Source organism: Meleagris gallopavo, chromosome 12 (genome assembly GCF_905368555.1).
Source record: "Meleagris gallopavo chromosome 12, MGAL_WU_HG_1.1, whole genome shotgun sequence".
Taxonomy (NCBI): domain Eukaryota; kingdom Metazoa; phylum Chordata; class Aves; order Galliformes; family Phasianidae; genus Meleagris; species Meleagris gallopavo.
Genome location: NC_139415.1, coordinates 7581475 through 7600811, shown reverse-complemented (window position 1 = coordinate 7600811; position 19337 = coordinate 7581475). Strand labels below are relative to the sequence as shown.

The 19337-nt window shown below is 34.1% G+C and overlaps 1 protein-coding gene across 11 annotated transcripts in view; it reads left to right on the top strand.

Moving 5' to 3' along the window:
- Nucleotides 1-19337, top strand: part of UNC13C (unc-13 homolog C) — a 171847-nt gene that overhangs the window by 96280 nt on the left and 56230 nt on the right. For all 11 annotated transcript variants that reach the window (XR_014885973.1, XM_085234277.1, XM_085234275.1 and 8 more), the window contains 6 exons: nucleotides 5394-5563; nucleotides 7112-7227; nucleotides 8576-8739; nucleotides 14357-14507; nucleotides 17009-17077; nucleotides 18400-18489. Coding sequence is in view for 10 of the 11 variants with exons in the window: in XM_085234277.1 (XP_085090403.1) it covers nucleotides 5394-5563; nucleotides 7112-7227; nucleotides 8576-8739; nucleotides 14357-14507; nucleotides 17009-17077; nucleotides 18400-18489 (760 nt within the window). In the remaining variant the exon portion in view is untranslated. The remainder of the gene's footprint in view (nucleotides 1-5393; nucleotides 5564-7111; nucleotides 7228-8575; nucleotides 8740-14356; nucleotides 14508-17008; nucleotides 17078-18399; nucleotides 18490-19337) is intronic.

The following is a 19337-nucleotide window of genomic DNA, read 5'->3' as shown; positions in this document are numbered from 1 at the left end:
AAGCACCTATAACAATATTATCATATAAAATCAGTAGATAATTTATGGAATAAACACAGTAGTAAATTATGGAAAGATAAAATTATAATAATTTTTGAAATGATATGAAATTCCAGTCTTTGTTAAATAAAATACAATCTTATTTGTGTTCTTAGTGAGAATATACTCAAACAGGTGATACATAATAATAACCTACGTTATAGAAACCTATTGTACTTTTCAAAACCGGATGTTAATTTGGTACTACTTATCCAATGAAACCCTGCACCAGTGATTATAAAAGCAATGTATCATTTTATAAGCATCTGTGAATTTATTAAACAGCTTACAGGACTGTTCAGGATCCTGCACACTGACCAGTGAGGATTCAGAACCACTAGTTTCTCAACATATGCAAAATACAATTTCACAATAGCCACTCACCACAATGAAAAGTAGTTGTCTTCAGGCTGTAATGTTGTTTAATTTCTTCTCCCTTCCCTTTCTGAAGACCTCAGTTCTCATTATTTCTGTCCATATAAAACATGGAGGGAAAAATCTGAACAAAAAATGTTCAGGTTCCTGAACATGAAAAGCATTTGAAAAAAACTTTGTTTTCTTCAAGAAGGTGCAATGTTGTCGGGTAGCATAACAACTATCTTATCTCCTCTGCTTTTTGACTAAAATCTTTTGCCTTAGGTTGGGGAGATCATCATTCCACTTGTGAGTTTGAAGGATGTCTGACCCAAGGTGCCACTTTTACTTCTCAGAGAAAAATCCATCTGTGTTAAACAATGTATACCCATTCCTTGCACAGTTTCAAAGGCCAGTATTAGAAATGAAAAATTAATTCAGAGCACATTCACACTCAGAAGCTTTTTACAGATTACTTGTATATCAACAGTGTTTTCTTTGTGGGAGTTTCATGACTCCAATAGCTGTTGAAATATCATATCTCATAGAATGACTGTAATATAAAGCAGAAGATTAATTACTTTCTTTATTTAAATATATGAATTATGTAATATCTAGAGCTGGGTGAGCAACTCAGCAGACTTTATATGAAATTCTGAATTTATTTTCTCGAGTATGTAAACAGAGCTACCAGAAAATCACTGGAAACTTGAAATTATTTTTTTTTCCACCCAGAAATTATAATCTGCTGCCCTAGTAATAATGTTAAAACAACAACAAAGCTACTACAGCTTAAATCTCCTGAATTTGAACTATATACATTTGAACTGATTTGAAATTATATGCATTTTCAATCATTTTTGATACTTGCATTTTCTATAACAGTTATCACTCTGACTTATTAAATATATTTGATTTCAATTAAGAGACTACCTGAAGTGTATGAAGCACACTATAAATATTTAATCACAAGATTTAAATTTGAAGTAATCAGTATAACTATTTCATTGACTCAGGAATTTTCACTTAAAATTGGCTTTACTTGTGATCTTTGTCAGTCCTGAATATAATCGAACACTAATCATCCTTATAATTCCTAAATGCTGAATTCAGAGATTAAACATATCACAACATCTTACCACTGCATATTTAATCATAATATCAAGACATTCATTTAAATTTCCCAGTGCGTGCTAAAACAAGGAGTTTGAACAAATGTTGGCTCCCCAACGCTCATTTGCTCTATCATAGCAGAGTGAGGGCAGTATTCAAGCTTGTAGAATTACACATAATCCTAACATAATTGTATGGTTAGCAGAGTGAATGTTTCTAACAGCATATTCAATAGAGCTCTGCTAAACAACCATGATGCAGAAATATGGGATAGATTTAAGTGTGAGAACTTACAGATTATGATTAAAAGGGAGCACATGTACACCTGCATGCAATTCAGTAAACAACCAACTAAAGACTATCAGAAGAAGAATCTTTCCTTGGAATGTGCATTTTTTGGTACACAAGCTAGGAAAGTAAATAGACCTATAGATGCTCCTTTAAATAAATGTATTATAGGCAGCAAGAGCTTGTTATTATCTTAGTGAGTAACAAGGTATCAGTGATAGGTGATTTTTTCAACCCTAGAACAAATGAAGAATCCTACAACTGTCTGCTTTCTACCTTCTTCTGGTTGTGTTGAACAAAACAAACGAAAAAAAGCTGCATTTTTGTTTTCAGTTATGGGGGAGAAAAATATTTTGGCTGCATAGTTTTCAACTTTTTACAGACCTCTCAATCTATTGATATTTTACTTGCACCCAACACTTTAATGGAGTCTTCTACACTCTTATGATTTTCTCAACTATTTTCAACAGTTGATTCAGATTGTCAAAATCTTTCTCTGGCAGTGTTTGCTAGCAAAAGTACCTCCCCAGACAGCCTTGCAGACTCTGCAGGGATCATGTTCCTCTGATCTCTCGTGAAGTTAACACCTCAGCTACAATTGTATATTCCAAAAGCTTTTAATATAACTGGATGATTATTTTATATTACTAATTCTACTTTGGTTTTCACTAGACTACCATATGTCTCCAGTAAACAGTTTCATTGGATATCTGTTACCCTATTCAATGCACGAATACATATGCTATTTGACTTAGATCAGTGAAAAGGTTTTTGTGAAGACAACAATTACCATCTGGACAAGATCTTGGTCATCACTAAACAGTTACAATTTGTCTAATGTCTGATATTGTTGAGATTTCCTTGTGGTATACTGCAAATACCATTGCAGATACAAAATCCAATTGATTGTGTCTGGGAAGATTTCCAAAAACTCTTAAGGGAGAAAAATTTGTATTTGTACGAACTAGATTGTTTCTGAGCTTTCTTATTGCTGTATGGCCAATCATAATGAGAAAAAGTATCTTCTTGCACTGAATGGCATTCACGTAGGTTAGATGCAATGATAGTTGGTCTCCGTTAGTCAGAGAAGCTGTTCAACTGCTTCATATTTCAGATATTTCAGTTTAGAGTTTCTGATGAAGTGAGACTTTTTGGCAGCTATTTCAGACCTCCAGTTCGATGTTGTTTAGAATTCCCCTAAAGAGCAGTATTTGCACAGTTTAATAGATACAGCCAAGATTTCTGTGCTGATTGCTTGCAGAATTTCACCGTGATAGAATATTAGAAAGTTATAGCAGTATCACTTTAGAATAGGGAAATAAACTCTGTTAACAGAAAGACTGAGGAAGAATGTTCATCTCATTATATAGTGCTGTATCTGAGGAGGTGTTTCTGTACAGGTAAGCAAATTATATAGAAAAAGCTCTGTAAGCTTAATAGTAAATCTTTCTGGATTCTCACTGCAGGGTAGGCCAGTAGAAACAGGTGTTTATCCAACCAGTCTCTTTTTGCATCACAAGTCTGTACAAGTTTGAAGGCCTTGCATATGAACTTTGCAAAAAAACATAGAAGCAAAGCTGATTGATTAATAAAGGTTTAGAGAAGATGAACTTGTGAGCAAACATATAGGTAGCGATAGGTATCATCATGCTTCAATGATGGAAAAAAAAATGTGATAAGGATGAAAGGATATCAGGGAAAAGTGCATGATTCCTGACCATCTGAAATTCCTTAATCAGCTAAGTATACATCAGAGGGAAATATATGCTGTAGCAAGAGAATAAAGTATGTTATTTCTAATGCCATTTAATGACTTTCTGTATGTGTCACCTCCCCAAGAAACAAAATGGGAACAAAATCTACTCATTAGCATAGATGTGGTGATTAGAGTCACATAAGTGCCTCACTAGCGTTAGATCTCCCTATATCACAGAAAATTCCTGTTTAAAGTTTAAACTGGATGCAAAATTAAATTGGGTTCTGAACTGTGTCAATCAAAGCTACACATGAGAAACATCAGATGGTTTGACTCTGGGATTAGTCTAATTTCTTAATGTAAAAATGTTTATTTGATCCATCTTCATCTGTATTTTCCTATCTTATTCTGTCCTTGCTAATAACTTCTGAATTTTGCAGTCAGAAGAATTTTAGATTGTCTATTAGTGGTTCTGTCACATTCTCTGAAAAACAATAGACAGTCCAAGAGATGAAGTGCTAAGTGTGTCCTTGGTATGAACTCACCCTATAATAGACTAAGGAGTCCATATGAAGGGATAATTTATGAAAACCCCAATTATGAGAGAAGATTCAATTTATGATTGCAGTTTGTTAGATGTCAGGAAAGGCAGTCATAAGACAAAAGGAAACCAGGCTTCATTAGTCTTGCTAATCACAGAATAATGTATTTTTTAATTACCAAAGATATCTTCAGTGTTAAAATTTGGAATATGGACAGGCACAAGTATTTCTGTGATACTGAATGATGTCATAGTGAGATGTGAATACCATTTTTAGTGACTGATCGGCCCTGACAGTAATAATGACATTTAAAGCACTTTGTACTTTTAAAGCCTATTACTACTGCTAATTAATTCTTAGAACAAACCCTGAGGGGTGCCAGTTGGGAGATAAGTTATAGTATTACTGTTTTAATACTGAAATTGATAATTGAATAGATCATTAAGCAGTGTTAGTGCTTGGAATAGAATTCAAACAAGAGCTCAAACTAATATCATGAAGGTAGGTCTGAAGATGTTTATTCACTTGGGAACTCTTGATGAGAAGTGAAGCCACCTCATTCATCCAGAAGTCCAGAAGTTTCTAACATCAGCTTAAGTCAGGAGAGTTTAATAAGCCACTTGAATTTACAATTCTTTGCTATACAACAATCTGTCACTACTTCTCCTTATGAGGGAAATGAAGACCTTGGACAAAAGTAACATATCTTTTAAATAAAGCAGCTATTTATTTCCCGGGGGTGGTGGTGGTGGTTTGGGGTTGGTTGTTGGGCTTTTTTTTTTTTTTTTTTTTTTTTTTTTTTTTTTTTGCTTTGTTGGTTTAATTTTTGGTGGATTTTTGGTGTTTTTTTTCCTTGCCCATCTTGTTTTTGGCCAACTTCATGCATACTTGTTGGGCTTTTTCATTCCAAATTCAAAACCATTGTGCTGTGTATTAAAAATATCAGAGTTTTCTCACATTTTTTATTATTACGCTATAGGCTACTACTTTTGTGACCTACTAGAAAGACCACATAACGTTTGTAAATAAATAAACCTTATCTGACTTTAACATTCAGAAGGTATTTTTAAAAGTATTGAGAAGTACGTATTGTAAACCTGCTAATAATTTCAACAAGAAGTATGACTTTCATAAATGCAATCTTTATGTATACGTAATTCATTCGAGTTAATCTCTTTACTTTCTACATGTAGTAATTCTACCTTTTTCCCTAGCAGTGTGTTATGGCCATCTGTTTCACTGACTATTGCAGTTGTAGGTATTCTGTCACTTAAAATGTTTCTGCAGAAATCAAGCTCAATGAATAGCAGTACAAAAGTAAAAACTGACTTATAGATTTTATTTTATTATTATTTTTACAGTGAATGCCATAATTCTACAGATAGAATAAAAGTGAGAGTATGGGATGAAGATGATGACATCAAATCTAGAGTAAAACAACATTTCAAAAAGGAGTCTGATGACTTCCTTGGGCAAACAATCATTGAAGTAAGAACACTGAGTGGAGAAATGGATGTGTGGTATAATTTAGGTATGATTCTTTTTGATTTTTTTTAAAACAAATTTAGGTACAATCTCAACGTCTGTGCCTTAGGGAATTCAAAATACACAGCTCTGGTACTGATATGCATATTTTTAAATCCCAGATGTTACAGGTCAGTTTGAAAATTGTGGATATTTTCTGGGTTTTGATGAATTACAGAAACTGAGCTAGTCACAGCTACACCAAAGACAAGTATTTGGTTTTAATAAAAAAGCAAAAGAAAAAAAAGTAAGAAAAGCCATCACTCTAATCCAGTCTATTCATAGTAGCATTGGTCAACATATGGTAAACAGTTCTATCAAGACACATAGAAAATCCTAGCAAATATTTGCCTTGTGCACATTCACTTTATTGCATTTTTTATACCCAATCACCTTTTATTTTCAACAGCTTTAGATCTGTCATTCTTCACAAAACTTTTTTGATTCAGTTTTTTGTTTTGTATATCTGAAATATATTTACATGCATAATCTTAAATTAATGCAATCTGCTGCAGAAGACAACCTTCTTTGATATCCTTACCAATGGTACTTTCTTATCTGGTCAGGTCTTAAGTAGTATCATTCTTTGAGCCAGAAATAAATCAATGAAAGTGTCTCAGAATACATTCCCTTAATCTAAATCTAAGCATAAAGCTCTTGCTCAATTCTGAAAATCTTTGTGAGCTAAGTGTTCTAGAATAGATGTTTAGAAGTTGATCTCCTATGTATAGTAGCAAAAGCATATTAGAAATATTTTCTTTAACATTTCCTTCTATAAGAAACACATTAGGTGAATTATATAACATAGATTTCTGAAATTGTAAGGCATCTTTTGTAATTAGTGGTCCTTGTTTTCCTGGATAGCATTTCATTGCCCAGTAAGAAAAAAATAGGGATGTATCTGGAAATTTTTTGTCTTCTTTACAATGACAAAAAAAAGTCTTGCTTTATTTCCTTTTTTATAATGAGGTTTGTTTTTATTAGAAATGTGTCATCATGTGTTCCAAATGTTAACACTTCAAACATTTTGTTGGATTAAGCTGTTGCAAATATTTATATAAATAATAAAATTCAGAAAAAGTCAATCAGTATCTAAAAAGAAATATCAGTAAATGGAATTTAACATTCTGAAAAAGGATGACAACTTTTAATCTGATACATGCACATATTGACACAAATGCAGTATACTGGTATCACATCACTCAGAGGAAAGAGGCGTGAAATGGTCAAAAACAAAATCAAATTTAGTCTTCAAAACTGGTGGCAGATATTAATAATTATTATTAGCTCATATACCAGATAGGGAATGGAAAATTATTTGTATTGAAAAGACAAATGTGTTGCTTAAAGTGGTATGCAGCCTGTTTTGAATTTGGTAAATAAAAAAGATTCTTAATAACTTGATGTCCTGCTTTGTGGCTTGAAATCTATGGGACGTACTTAAAAGATATTCTCTGTTCTCAACAGCAGGACTTTCCAGCTTTAAAATGAGTGCATTTTGTGTGACTATATGTATACCTGATGGTTACTAACATGTCATTTTTCTGCCCTTCAGAAAAACGGACAGACAAATCAGCTGTCTCTGGTGCTCTTAGATTGAAAATCAATGTTGAAATAGAAGGAGAGGAGAAAGTTGCTCCCTATCATGTGCAGTACACCTGTTTACATGAGGTATGTTGCAGAAGTTAAAGGAAGCAAGCTAAATAGAAATTGGTATTCAGTTGTTACAGAGGTAAGGAAAAAAAAAAAGAGGTGAGAAAATATTAAAATGCTGATGCAAGTAACTGCTGCTTCAGGACAAGTTCATTGTTGGTTTCTCTTTTTGTATCACTGATGGCATATATAGTCACACAAAATGTGACACTGTCAGATCATTCTTGCCAGCAGGAGACAGAAGAGGAGATGAAGTCGTGGAAGTTTAACAAACATGCTTGCTAGCATCAAGATGGTACAACCATTTCTGCATACTACAGAAATATTACTATTAATTGAAAAGGACATAATTCCTGCTGCGGTTATCCATAATTTGGAGATGGGGGGGAATGAAGGAAAAAAAAAAAAAGGAAGCACAGAAATTTGAATAGTTGTTCACTGGCATAAATTGCTTTTATCAATAATGAAAAGCAAATCTTGACTGATTTGTATCTTTTAGAGATTTTCTTTGTATTTGATTCCTCTTCCCTTAAGCAGTGGTCCACATTGAAGTTTTATTCTAAAATTTTCTGAGAACTTATAGCTGAAAGTTCATCACTAGTATGCATCTGCAAAATGCTGTTGTTCACCATGTGTAAAACTGAATTTTCAAAGCATTTGTGCCCACAGATATTCTTGTTCCTGTAGAATAATCCCAAAACTCTTATGAACTAATTTGAACATTTTAAATTACTTCAAAGTTTTAAGACTTGGTTTGTTGTTTGGGGTTTGTTTGTTTTCCAGTGAAAGCAGACAGGAAATCAAACCTGCAGTTTGTGTATACTTATGGAGTTCAGTAATCTGAGAAGCATTCCATGACTTTACCTCTAAATAAAATAGTAGGTTTGGTTTAGAGTTTGCTAAACTTGAACATTATTGCACATGTTTCAGTGGCTTCTTCCATATTTCTAATTGTTTTCCTGCAACATATTTTATTAATTGTGAATTTGAAATTTAAAATTACAGATCAAATTCCAGTTGAAGGACTCTCCAGTGAGCATTATAATATCAGGATTAGCAAGGGCATTTAGGAGAGGAGTTTCTGCACAATTTTATGTTGCAGTCTCTCTGTGCCAGTTCTCTGAGGTGACCTTACGTCTAGAAGATAGATCAAAGTGCTGAATCATGGACCTGCACTACTAGAGTTCAACAAAAGCATTTAGTGTCTTGGGTATTTTGTTTGCCAAATGATGGTTCATTGATGTCAGCCTTCAAAGGAAAAACTAAAAATCTAAGTTAATGAGCATATGGCTGATTATATAAAATATACTTATAGAATGTCATTTAAAAACTTCATATTTCTATTTGAAAAATTTCTTGCATTTAGAATCTATTCCACTACTTGACAGAAGTTAAATCTAATGGTGTGGTAAAAATCCCTGAAGTTAGAGGTGATGATGCCTGGAAGGTGTACTTCGATGCTGCTGCACAAGAAATTGTAGATGAATTTGCAATGCGTTATGGAATAGAATATATTTATCAAGCTATGACGTAAGTATTTTCATATTTGGTTGTTGTTTTTTTTTTTACTCTATTGTCAAGAATGTGTTTGAGGGAACTGATGAGTTCCAAGACTTTGTGACTCTGTTTTCCATATTACACTTGTTCCTGAATTTGAATTCTGACTGTCCTTTGTGTCCCTCTGACTGGCTGGAGGGCTGCTGAGCTGCACTAACATTGCGATATTTTATAAACATTTCATAAACTATTACTGGTATTATTATCACTAATGTATTACTTAATCCTTATGATATTGAGCAAGGATCAGGGAGACTTCACCTTGCTTAACTGGGATTGGGTTACTCTGCTAGCTAGAACAGAGTCTAACAAGCTGTGTACCCCTCCCCAGGAATACAGAAATTACAGAATGCCAGCAATGGATATAGAAACCTTCCATAGCAAATGTAAATAACTAATGCAAACTGCTTTTAATGGTATTAGAACATATCACTACATCCTTCATACTGAAGTAACTATGATTACTTTAGAACACAGCACTTTTGAGCTTGGTTAGAAGCCTGGGGATACGAAAGCTATATCATACAATCTTGACTTGTCCGGTGAAGAGTTTGCTGGTGAAAAGGACTATATTCTGCTTCTATTGCAGCTGTAGGAAAGCAGAGGACTCCAAATGAGTACATTATTGCTACAGAAAGCTGACAAGGAATGTTTAATCAAAATATTTATTTTGTTTTTTCCATCACTTTACAGCCCAACCTAAAAATATGATCCTCTTCTATAGTATGAAGGTACATACACACAGAAAGCTTTATTTTTATTGCAAGATATAAGGACAAAATCTGGTATTGCAATGAACATGTCTTTTACTTCATTGTGAGTTACTGTATTGTAGGTCTAATAGGAAAGTAGAAGTGTCTTTGTAATACATACTTGTTTAATGGTCTTCCTCCAAAGACCTTAAACAACATTGCACAGAAGAATTTAATTAAGCCTGACACTTCTCATGTGGTACTGTATATTCACACTATATATGGAGGAACACATGCAATAAGTTTCATGAATAGAAATTGGAATTTCTAATTCCATATTTTTTGCTAGTGTTTGATTTTTCATGTTTACCTTCCCATCAGGCATGTACGTCTTTATATCTTATATCTATAGATTACTGGAATGTGCAAATCAATACAAAATATATCTCATGTATGTTGATGTATCTCCTTTGGACCCTGTACCCCATTATTATCTTAGGATAAATTGAAGTATGATTGAACCCTGATGTTAGTGACAGACAACCCACATTTTTACCAGAAAAAATGTAGATGGTTCTTTCCTGAAGGATGCCCAATTAGAAAGGCTTTCTTATTTCAAGATATAGATTCCAACTATCCTGTTTCTAAACAAGGAAATCCACATGTGGAATTCATGTGAAAGAAAAAAACAATTATCAACCCAAACCCAAAACTAAGATAAAACAAAAGGACTGTGTTGCTGCAACTGAAACTCTTTGAAAAAAAATTGACTTTATAGATTCTATAATTCACCTTTTATTTTAAAAATTATTTTTTTCAGTTGGGTAAAGAAATGAAAAATGATTGGGTTGGAAGAGGACTTTATTTATTTATTCTTCTAGCAGCCAACTAAACATAGTTAGCTATGTTAATGTTATGCATGTACATGAATTCAGAAGAAAATGGAAATGAAAATAGATACAATAGAAAGTATATGAACAAAAGCAGCAGATCAGTGATCCAAATGGGCTCTATTTTGATGACTCTAGTGATGGGTGTAATTTACGTTGTGACTATGATATCTTGAAGATGTCATACTGGAAGGAAGTTTATTTACCTACTCATATTAAGAACATCCCCAACAGCAAGGAAGAATTTATTTGCTATCATTCTGCTTCCAATGTAATTTATTTCTCTTTGAATGACAAAAAAACAAGGCACATACTGAAATGACTGACTAGATAATGAAAGTATACATAGCATCACCATCCTAGATCTACTCTTTAGTAGAGACAAGTGCAGTGAAAGCTCTATTAGGATCTTCTTGCTGGCAAGAATCACTACAGGAAGCTTCAGTGCTTCTAAATCAGCAACATTTTTCTTATTCTGGAAAGTTGATAGGCATTAACTATGCCATCTTGTTTCCAAAAGGCACACGAATCATCAGTTGAAGAAATTTTCATTGATAGCTTTTGCTTACTGAGCAGTGTGTGTTAGTGAGCCTTCTTTCTTTGCCTATTCACACTACCAGAAGTACTGGAAAACTCTCAGGCACTGAGGGATCATCAGGAATCGGCATAGTAAGAAAGTTGCAAGATAAAGCTGGCAGACCTGAATTAAAATATATGATTCTGGGTTAAACAATGCAATATAAACTCTAAAATATGTGATACTTGGTAATGTTTACCGTGATATACGTGCCCATTGGAAAGAGTTATTACTCATGCTACTGGTTGCTGTTGTCAACAAAGACAAGGAAAGAATTTCATTGATGTATTTTTTAATTTATTTCAGCAAGCAGAAGCAAGCTTTCAGATTTCTTACCTGGTTTACCAGCACTCTAAGAGTTATGGCCATTTTTAAGTGTGATAAATGTAATAGGCTCTGTGAACTTTACAGATTTTATTTAATGACACAAATAAAAAAATCACATAACCTTGACAGTGATGTTAACATCATTAATCAAATTAGTGGTGGAATGGAGTAGTGATCTAAATAAAGATATAACAAACTTATATTTATAGATTTAATTTTTCCTTAGAACAAATAAATATAATTTGTTTCTATTTTCAAGATAGGAGCTCAGACCATGTGTTGAGTAGTTCAATGTGTGTATTCATTAAAAGAACCTGCAGAAGTGACCTCACTGAACTCAAAATGTTGACACAAACAATTTTTCCACAGTCTGTCTTGTCTCCTGTGGGCAGTTATCTTAATTGGTTTTCCAACTGCAACTGCTGGTGATTCCCTTCAGCAGAGCACATGCTATAGAAGTATGGTTCCTAAGGGTGAATAATTACTGCCTTATATCTCCAGCTTGAGGTTCCTCATGTACTGAGGATTTTTAGGTCTATTACAAAATTTTTTGAAATTTTAAGTCAATTTTAAAATCGTATGTTAATTATTTTGGTGTCAATTAAAAAAAAAAAAAAAAAAAAAAAAAAAGGTAGATCATCAAAGGATTGTAGCAGTTGGAAGGGACCTCTGGAGATCACAAGAAAGCATCCAGGCAAGTTCTGAGTATCTGCAGAGAAGTAGGCTCCACAATCTCTCTGGACAGCCTGCTCCAGTGCTTTGTCACTCTTGAAGTAAAGAAGTTTTTCCTCGTGTTCATGTGGAACTAATCATGTTCCAGTTTGTGTCAATTTCCCCTTATCCTGTCGCTGGGCACCGCTGAAATGAGCCTGGCCCCATCCACTTCATTGCAGTCCACTAGGTATTTATAAGCACTGATAAGATCCCTTCTCATCCTTTTCTTCTCCAGGCTGAACAGCCCCAGGTCTCTCAACCTTTCCTCATAAAGAAGGTCTTCCAAGCCCCTCATAATCTCTGTTGCCATTTGCTGCACTCTCTAGAAGTTCCCTACCTTTCTTGAACTGAGGAGTCCAGAACTGAATGCAGTACTCCACATGTGGCCTCACTAGGGCAGAGCAGAGGTGAGGCATCACCTCCCTTGACCTGCTGGCCATGATTTTTTTTTTTGCACCCCAGGATACTATTGGCCATGTTGCCCACAGAGGCACACTGCTGGCTCATGGCCAACCTTTTGTCCCCAGGACACCCAGGTCCTTCTCAGCAAAGCTGCTTTCCAGCAGGTCAGCCCCTAAACTGTACTGACACATGCAGTTATTCCTCCTCCAGTATAGGACTCCCACTTGCTCTTGTTGAACTCCATAAGATTCCTTTCCAGCCTGTTCAGGTCCCTCGGAATGGCAGCACAGCCTTCTCATGTGTCAACCACTCCTCTCAGTTTTGTATCATTAGCAAAGTTGCTGAGGGTGCAGCATGTGTCTCTATATATAATTTCTCAAAATTCATGTGATGAATAGATCTGGTGACATTTCTTTTAACTTTAATTTTACCTGCAACTGGGGAATATCACCTAGTATCACTATGTTATACAAAGAAATTGTTTTTCCAATTGTTTATAGGAAACATGCGACCTGCTGAAAGATTTTCTTAGATAGCTGGGTTACATTTTTATAAGATTCATGCTGCAGTATTTAAAGCACTTCTGAAAGGCACTGGCAATTAATGAAATGTTTGGTATTATTCTAGTCAACTGGGAATGTTGACTTCTATTACCTGCCCATGTGATTGATTTGTTGTGGAGATGAGCAGTTTCCTGGAATTTCATAAAATTTGGGTAATAGCACCTAAAGATATACCTTACAAGAATGCTGAGAAATGTTTGCAAAACACTTTGAATGTGACCAGCATGATATGAAATTTACACATCAATACAGATCACCATATTGATGAAAGTCTGAGCCTGTGATCTATAAGCTGCACATGAAAATACTCCGGTGAGTCTAATGCTAGAGAAAGCCCAGGGAGTTGGCCTCCTGTCTTGGCCTCAAAAGGCTGCAGATACAAAGGGACCTCTCAAAAAACACTGAAGCCCTAGATTCTCTTTAATATGAAGCCTGCCTCTTCTACCTCCCAGCAGGATCTCTTTCCTTCCAGACTCTGTGCCCAGTCAAATAAACTAGAAAATCCAGCAATTATTCACCTTCTTAGTCTAGCTTTGGGAGGGATTAAGGCCTTGATTCATCACACTATCCTTTTCTGCTGTAATCTTATTTCCTTAACCATTCCAAGATTTTGGACAAAAATGAATATGAATATATATACTTGAATTTTCTTTAGATGTTTGTATATATGTAATTAATGACTCAATTTTTTTTTCTTGAAAGTTGATTTAAATTATAAGAGGATTTATCCTGAGTGAGATGCAAAAGTGTTTGAAAATAACAATTTTCCAGCCAGTTGCATTTCAATTACAGAATAAATTGCTTTCATCTTTACAGTAAATTACCTCATGGATCACACACGCTCTTAAGCCCTCATTGGTTATTACATCCAGAATGAGTTCAAGACTTGTCCTATATTGACCATGGTGATCATCTAGCTGTAGTGATGGATAGATGCGTTTAGCATCACTTTCATCTTGCCAGTAGTTGATTATACCTAGAATGTATGTCTTCAGATATACAAGTTCTGTTAGAGGTCCCACTGACAAAGAATATTACGGAGAACAGGTTGATCAATGATTTTATAGAGCCCATTTATGATATCTAGGTACTGAATGGAAGATAGTAGCTATCAAGTTTCTTAATACAGATTGATTCGTCAGCCTGGACATCTGCAGAGTTTTGGAATTTTCTTTTTTTTTTAATGGATATGTGACCTAGCACAGATTTCTGAAGTAAAATTTGCAATTTAGATGTCTCATTTGTGAAGTAAATGAGAGTTTTGGAGAGGGCTTGGTTTAGAGCAATGTGAGGTACTGGCAGCCCAGAGCATATTTTTAAGCTCATTTCTGAATCTGTAATGAATGCAACGGAAAAGAAATTATAATGACAGAAAGGGCAGACTCCTTGCCACCTTTAATAACTGTCAGTTTGTTTGAATTATAGGCACTTCTCCTGCCTGTCTTCTAAATATATGTGCCCTGGTGTTCCAGCAGTTATGAGTACATTGTTGGCCAATATAAATGCTTTCTATGCTCATACTACAGCAACAACAAATGTATCTGCCTCAGACAGGTTTGCAGCTACTAACTTTGGGGTAAGTAGACTTCTTTTTTAATAGAATAGTAACCCTTACTTTCTAATATACGATAAAATAACAATTTCTGAATTCTAGTTTTAAAAAAGTTGATCGTTTAAAAGAATGAGTTGCTCTTAGCTTTCAAAGATTTTACCAAGTCTTTACAATCAATCACTATTAAATCTATGGAAGGTAAGGTATAAATCATCTAGTGTGTATGTATAGAACTAAAATGTTTATCAATCAGTTTTACTTTTTTATTGCAGTGGGTCCTACAGACTATAAAAACTGCATAGGCTAAGTACAGTTTGCTGTTGCTTGCTTGGGTATGTCATTAGCAAAATCATTAACCTAAAAGATCCAGGCATCAATAATTGTAAATAATAACATATATATATCCATTGTTATAGACATATATTTTATGAAATAGTGCTTTAGGCATCAGAATTTTAGGCAGAATTTCAGAATCCAATAGGTAGCACTTTGTTGTCATTGTTAACTTTCCTTGTGTGGACTTACATCTCACAGTGGAAATATAAAACGATTTTTAAAAAAGAAATTCACGGTATATTCTAATCTATTTCCCTCCATTCACCATGGGTGAGAGAGCAGGAAGGGGGAGGATTAATTCAAGGACGATGCTTACACATCTGCTGTCAAATGTGATATGGTCAGTGGTTGTGTATGAACACCATTTTATACTGAAAAATGAATTCCTTCTCACCTTCCTCTTTTACTTGTATAGCTAATATCCAAGACATTCATAAATTATCATTATATATGAAAGTTTCCTTAAATACTGTTTATGAACATAAAATCAAATACTAAGCAATTAAAAATAACAGAGTACAAATTATAGTGATATGAAGTAGCATCAGAGGTAGTGATGCTCTTTTATATTTTAAGGTTCGCTATGAAATACGAGTATTAAGTTTCCTTTATATGTATTACGAAAATCAGAATATTTATGATTTAATTACTGGAATATTGCTTTGTACTTATTCTAGTTTGTATAAACTAATTGATGGCATACTGTGGAATGAATCTCCATCTTTTTGAAACAAGACAACTCACTCCATTTGAGCCCTATTAGACTTCTGACTTTTATCCAGCTTTTGAAATGTAGAATGTTTTGTTGCATTTTCCATTCTTTCCTTCCATTTTGCTAATGATCTGAATTACTTTCTTTCATCCTCAGATTGGAGGGAGATTAAATCCTCTGTCTGATGTTAATGCCAATGTTTACCTTTGACGCAATTTCAAATGCAATTCATGGTTCAGCAGATGGATGGAAAGGCAGTAGAGTAGTAAGCATCACTAACAGAGATTTTTGAGATCTTTCTTTAAAAAACTGACTTATAAGCAAAAAATTATTTTACTGTTTTGTTCAAAAGGCATTTGTTAGTGGATAGCTGCATATCATTCATCAAAAAGAACATCTCAAATTCAAGACCTCAGGCTACAGCTGGGAAGGATTTGGCTGACTGAATACTTTAGTACAGATTTATAGCATGACAGAAAAAAATCCTTTTTGATTGATCCCTTAAGGGAACCATGCCAAATTGGTGGCTTTAGGTGTAGGTTAGTGTTCCACTGAGGAATAGGAGACAGTGCACAAAGGGCTGTGTTTTATTATTAGAGCATATCCTATTTCATAGGTAGCATTATGAGAGCTATCAGATTTCGCAACTTCCAACATTCTGCTGCTTTTGCATATGTTGGTAAGAATTTATGCAGTGCACTGATGTATGTTCTAATATGAAGAATGGCAATTAAAACCTCTCACAAATATTGCTTGGGAATGGCATAGATTAACTGGTTATCTCATAGCAAAATGCTTTCACTGCAACTCATCTATGACGATAACAAGGTAATCTTAACATTTAAAATGTAATGGCGTAGTATTACTTAGCTTATTCTTCCAAAAACCACTGTTTCTGAATTGTTATTTTCAATCATACTTTTACATCAAATTCTGTTGTAAATTAACGTCATTTCTTATGCGGGAAGAGAAAGTCATTTCTTCAAGAGTATAAGTAATTGCAAGGCAAATATAAAAAGCTTAAGAAGCTCATCTGTTTTAGTAAGCTCTGATAACATAACTGAAAACTTTGGATTTTTGTCACAGACAGCAGACGACATTTTTCAATTCTTAGGTAGTTTGTCTGGGTTATTTAACAATGTGTCAGTAAGGTAAATACTGTACAGGAAATCCTACATCATATCACTAATGCATTGCATGGCTGCACAGTGTTGAATGTGTACAAGGTAAATGGCAATACAAAATAAAAGCAAAAGCACAGTTGTAAAAAATACACTGCCTGCCTCAAAGCCCAGATATCTTGGACAGTACTCTTATATGAAAGAATGGAAAATAATCTGTCTTTCAAATGAATTAAGAATGTAAACAGATTAAATGATTTCTTAGAAATTAAAAAAAAAAAAAAGAGTTGTAATTTTACCCTTGTTACAAAAATGTGCTAGTTCTTATGCAAAGTACTCTCGTTTTCATTTTACAGAGGGAAAAGTTCATTAAACTTCTGGATCAATTGCATAATTCTCTGAGGATTGATTTATCTAAATATAGAGTAAGTTCATCTATTTTACCTAGACAACCCAAATGTGTTTTCCTACAAACATCCTTGTGCACTTTATCTGCTTTAAAGAGGTTTTAGAGATTAATTCCTCCTGTGGTATAGAAGCTGTAAAAGAGTGCTAATAGAAGACCCCAAATCCTTAAGATCAAAACCTGCAGTGTTAAAGCATTTTAACTGTTTTTCCAATTTGATTTTTTTTTTTCCCCAAAAGCTACTAAAGAAGTCAGGGGATGAGCAGACATTGAGGAAAGTATAGGATTCAATGACTTCAGTAAGTTAATTCATCATTTAATTCAACTGGGATTTACCTTTCACTGATGTAGTGTAAATTGCATTTATTGATGGATTTATTTCAAGAGGTACTACAGCCATCAAGATTAAATCCTAGAAATGCTGAGAGTTGATTCTTCATTTTTCTAGATGATAGGAATCCTAATTTTACTTATGTCTTTTAGAAGATTTTTCCACTGAGTCGTGCCCCAAACCCAGCCTTATCTGGAAAGAGGCATGCATGAAAACCTGCCACTTAACATACCATTCTCTCTATCTCCATTTCACTGGATCATGATGTTTTTTAATGAAGAGTAATTAATAAGGACTCCATTAGCTTTAGCTCTCTTTTCAAATTCTAGGAATGGCAGCAAAAAGCTCAGGAATGTCTTTGTTCAATCTGTCTTCCTTTTAAAATAGAAAGATGGAGAGAATATTTAAAAGAACCCTAAGGCATTAGAGATCATAGAAGCTACATATACTCTGTGTTTAGGACCTAATCCTTTGCAGTTAACTAAGTTATTTTAATGTTGAAGAATGTTATTCAGGTTATACTGGGGCATAAAGATGTTTGGCTGATGTTTCATTATCATGAATCCACTTAAGTAACAGTACTTTCCATCAATCTTCCCACAAACCTAAAGATCACAGCAAAAATTTCATGAATGATTCCTTCAATAAGCTTACTGAATCTGTGGTCACCAGTGAATTGTGTGCCATGGAAAATGCATGAATGATTTTCATTAGCAACACTTCCCCGGACTTCTTGTTGTATTTTTTTTATATCGTTAATGTTTTGAAAACATCACAATAATTTAAATAATTCATATTACAGACCCAGTAGTATTATCAGAAGTGCTCCTATTCACATGAAAGGAGATATTTATTTCTAGCTTCCTCACAGGCAGAATTAGAGCAGCAGGTGAACATTTCTAATCCTTCCAAGCATCACTTTTCTTTTTCCAGATAATTTTTTTTTCTAATTTTTCAATTATCTTACCTTCAACTTCCATTTCACAATTCCTCTCTTCCTCACTCACCAGGATAACTTTCCTGCCAGCAATTCTGAAAGACTTCAAGATCTGAAATCAACTGTGGACCTTCTTACCAGCATTACTTTTTTTCGAATGAAGGTATTGTCCTTTATTTGCACTTTAATTATCTAGGCAGATAGTATTATAATCCTCTTGATTATTTCTTAATCAATTCATCTCCTGCAGTTTTTCAATCTTTCACTTTCTCAAGATCACTGTTGTAAACATTAACAGATCACACTAACAATGTGGTAAAAATAAACTCATTCTCTTTGAAAAATTTTCACTCTTTTCCTTTCCTAACAATTACTTTACATGTTCTGAAGGAAACAAAACCAACAACAATTAAAAACAACACTTTATTTAATAAAGTCCGGACAAATAAAGGAAAATAAATTAATTTCCTTAAGAACTAAATCATCTAGATTGTGCTCCTAGTAATATCACGTGTGAAATAGAAAAACAGATCTGATAACTCTTATTTCTTTAATCAACCTAGATATTCAGATCTAAGTGATAGAGTTCTGAAATAGTTCTAGAATAAAGTGTCTCAAACTTATATTACTGGATGGGAATACTGAAACACTAAACGGAGTTTGTAACTACAGATTGTGATTTCACTGTGTTAGGCACAACATTAAGAGAATTAAAATGACTAATTAAATTGGAATTCAAATTGCTGTTTCCTAAAGTGGAGTAAGAAGCTAGAGTTTTTGTTGTAAAAAATGAAAAGCAATTGGGCTGGTATTCAGAGAAAATCACATAATCAAATGGCCTAATGTTATCTTAAAGAGGAAAATCTTAAGAAGGAAAAATCAAAAAGAGGAAAATCAAGGGAGCGTATAAACAGGAGGGGGAACAGCCGTTTACAAGAGTGGATAGTGATAGGACAGGGGGGGAATGGTTTTAAACTGGGACAGGGGAGGTTTAGGTTAGATATTAGGAGG